At 57.2% G+C, this 3,405-nt stretch overlaps 1 protein-coding gene and 1 non-coding gene across 2 annotated transcripts in view; one reads left to right on the plus strand and one right to left on the minus strand.

Annotated features, from left to right (window-relative positions):
* HHIPL1 (HHIP like 1) overlaps positions 1-3,405 on the plus strand; it is a gene marked incomplete at its 5' end in the record, with an annotated part of 17,282 nt that overhangs the window by 12,331 nt on the left and 1,546 nt on the right. The window contains 2 exons of the mRNA XM_025042119.1: positions 1,271-1,353; positions 3,383-3,403. Of these exons, the coding sequence (XP_024897887.1) occupies positions 1,271-1,353; positions 3,383-3,403 (104 nt within the window). The remainder of the gene's footprint in view (positions 1-1,270; positions 1,354-3,382; positions 3,404-3,405) is intronic.
* Positions 2,007-2,125, minus strand: LOC112473820. Its single transcript, XR_003044178.1, has one exon. It is a non-coding gene; the product is annotated as a 5S ribosomal RNA (ribosomal RNA).

Raw genomic sequence — 3,405 nt, forward strand, 5'->3', positions numbered from 1 at the left:
AGAGTCACGGGTCGGAGGAGCCAGGAACGGGCTAGGGCCACCCCTCCCCTCCCGCTTATTTTTCTCTTTCGGAGTAAATGCGTTTTGTCGCTGCACAGCCTAATGCACAGAGGCTCTGGGACATTTGGAAAAGTAAGAAACGGGCAGTGGAGGGGGTGGGGTCATCCATGACACGCAGAGATAACCACTGCGGCATTTTCTGGTGCATCTCCTACCCTTTTATGTAAGAAGGATTTTCACGTGATTTCCTTGAGGAACAAACCTGCTGGATAATGTCTGGAGTTGGGAGCCACCAGAAAACCCATCTTTTCTACGGCTTTGAGAAGTGTGTTGCTCAGTCGCGTTTCTTCAGCCTCCAGGGGAAAAGGCCCGTGTCCCTCCTCAGTCGGTTCCCCTCTTTGCCACGCCTGTCTGCAAGCCGCCCCGTGTCACGTGGCTGCCTCGCTGCTCGTGCTTCCCCCCGGTGCTGGGGAGACTTATTGAAGTCTCGCACCCACGTGGGTTAGTCCCAGAATAGGCTCGGTCCCATTCAAAGACTTACAGATCGAGCCAAAAACTAATTAAACTCGGATTCCATTCCTTACCCATGCCCCTCGAAGATGTCAGAGGACCCCAATTCATAGCCTCGGCAACCTTCTCTTCTCCCTCTCCAGCTCCCTCGATCCCCGCCCGCCAGGCCCTGGGCTCCCTCAGCTCTGCCGCCAGCCCTGAGGGGCGCACTCTCTTTCTTTCCCTCTTAATTCTTTAAACCGACTTAATCTTTCTCCGGTTCCTCCATGCAGGGGGACCTCTGCTTCTGCATCACCAGAAATCCGGGGCCCAGAGGGGCAGAGAGAGCCCCTCTTCAAAGGCTGTGGGAGCAGGGGGTCAGGGGAGGGGCAGTCACAGTTGCAGGGGTCGGATTGGCAGGCTACGGGGGGGGAAGGACTGTGATATTCGATCGTGTTCTGAGGACAAGTCATGCTCTGAATTAGAAGTGGCCCATGGGAGCCACCAGCCCTCTTGCAGAAGGGGAGTGGACACTTGGCAGGTCATGATAAGGGATTCCTGTCCTGGGCTCTTATAGAGCCTCAGGGCATGGAGCGTGCAGGGGTGCTGCCCTCCTCCCCAGAGGTGAACCATAAATGTCCACTTTGGTTACCGTCTACCCTGCCTGGGCCTGAAAACACACAGCCCCTCCCTCCCTGCCTGGCCACGGGGGGAAGGCAATGTCAAGGGTGTGTTCGGGGCAGGCTCCCAAGGCGGGACTCATGATCTCCTGTGTTGGCAGACGGGCACCGCCTGGCAAGTGTCAGATCCAGCCCGCCCAGGTGAAGGTGAAGAGCCGCCTCATCCACTTCGTGCCTAAAGAAAGTAAGTGTCCACCAACGGGGACACAGCAGGGCAGGGGAACCCCTACAGCCCACACCCAGCCATCTCTCCACCAGATGGGGTCCTTCCAGCCGCACCTCGGTGTCCTGCCTTGGCCCCTGTGCCCAGCACCGTGCCGGGCACACATTAGACACTCGGTTAAGTGGGGAGAACTCCTTAAACCACCATCCACCCTTGTGATGTCTGCTAGTCCCAGGCCAAGGGACTGTAGGTGTCAGAGAGGGGCAAAGGGAGACATAGATAGTGCCAGGCAAGGGACACTCAGATTTCTTGAGAGGGACAAAGAAAGAGAGTGTGTCTGTGTGTGGACCAGGAATATTGGAAAGAGTAATTCTAGGAGCAAGGGCCTGTATCGGAGGGAGTATTCGGGCTGGGCCTGTCAGAAATAGTTTGGACAGGTCGGTGGGAAGGCTCTTACGACCTGAGGGCCAGGCAAGGCCACCAGCGACTGCCCCTGGGACCAGGAGCTAATGCAAAAGGTTCCTCTGGGCCCAAACGAGGTGAGAACAGAGACCCAGTGCTCCTAGAGCTTCCGGGCCATTTTTTTTTTTTTTAAGGCGAGGCAACCCTTGGTTGACCTCACAGATTGCAAGGACCTTGTCAGCTTACAATCCCTTATTTATTTTTATTTTTTATGCCTACAGCACCTGGTCTTCCTAGGTGGTCTCCCATCCAAGTACTAACCAGGCCTGACCCTGCTTAGCTTCCGAGATCAGATGGGATCGGGCTTGGCCAAGGTGGCATGGCCATAGACTAGAGCTTCCAGTTCTTAAGGGAAGCAGGGAATCCATCCATCCATCCATCCATCCATCCATCCATCCATCCATTCATTCATGTAGCACACCTGTGCTTCATTCTGGGACTCTAACGCTGAGCAAGGCGAATGTGGTCCCTGCCCTCTAGAGCTGTACAGAAAGCTGCTGATTTGAAAACAGTGGCATCCAGCTCAAAATTTTGAAAACGACCTCATGGGCCAAAGGCACTACTTCAGCAGGCGGAGTGTGCCCAGCAGGTCCCCAGCTGGTGGACTGGGTGTGGGGGTTGCAGAAAGAGGGGGAGGCAAGGTGCCTGGGCAGGTAGGAGTGCCCTGGGAAGAGGAAAGTTGGGGGAAGCGATGAGCTCACCGTTTGGGGAGGTTACTTTGAGCCTCGGTTGGCTTCGGGCTTGGCCCGTTTTCCGTTCACTCATTCAGCAGTTTCCGGCACTTTTGTTAGTGACCCGCTCTGGGTAGGATGCCGGAGCCACAGGCGAAGCCAGACCAGGCCATGTCCTGGCTGGGACACACAGAGAAGTCATTTAGTGTCCTAGGCCCAGTGACAGAATGGTGTGCTGAGTGCCATGGGGACCCGGAGCAGTGCAGGGTAGAGTGGGGGTGGGGTGGGGGGTGGTCCTGGAGAGGGGGCTGAGTATTGAGCCCCGGAAGGTGGGGGGAGGGGCGTCTAAGCAGAGGGAGCAGCAAGAGAGGTAGCCTGGGGGCCTGGAGGGGCTTCGCCCTGACTGGAGGGTCCCTGGGCAGTCGGGTTCCCATCCTGCTGTCCGTGGTGGCCCCTCTGCAGTTTTCTCATTAGTGGGCCTCAGCCCTCCCACTCTTAAACCAAAGATGGCAACTGGAAATGGCCTTGCCGCGAGAAGCCCTCCAGAGGCTGCTCCTCCACTGAACTCATGAGTTTGTAGTGTGAGGGTCGCCCCCCCACCCCCCAGACTCAGGACTTCCAGGAGGGCAGGGCTGGGGGTGGAGGGGAGACCCAGAAGCAGGCTGGCACAAAGGAGCTGCCAGCAAGTGTTTGTAGAATGACTGAAGAAGCACCTCGCACCCGGCTCCAGGCTCACACCCTTGGGGCCAGGGTGAGCTGAGGAGCACCATGGTGACCCGAGAGTCAGTCATCCTTAGCATCTGAATGGAGGGCAGAAGGAGGACATCTTTCCCTGGGGTCTGCATTCCAGAGTAGAGAGCCGGGGCGGGTTAGGGTGCCCAGGGTCCCTCTGATCGCAGACTCTTTTCTCTGTGCAGAGTTCATCCGGAGGGCTGAGAGC

The sequence above is a fragment of the Pteropus alecto genome, unplaced genomic scaffold (genome assembly GCF_000325575.1).
Source record: "Pteropus alecto unplaced genomic scaffold, ASM32557v1 scaffold8, whole genome shotgun sequence".
NCBI classification, from domain to species: Eukaryota; Metazoa; Chordata; class Mammalia; order Chiroptera; family Pteropodidae; genus Pteropus; species Pteropus alecto.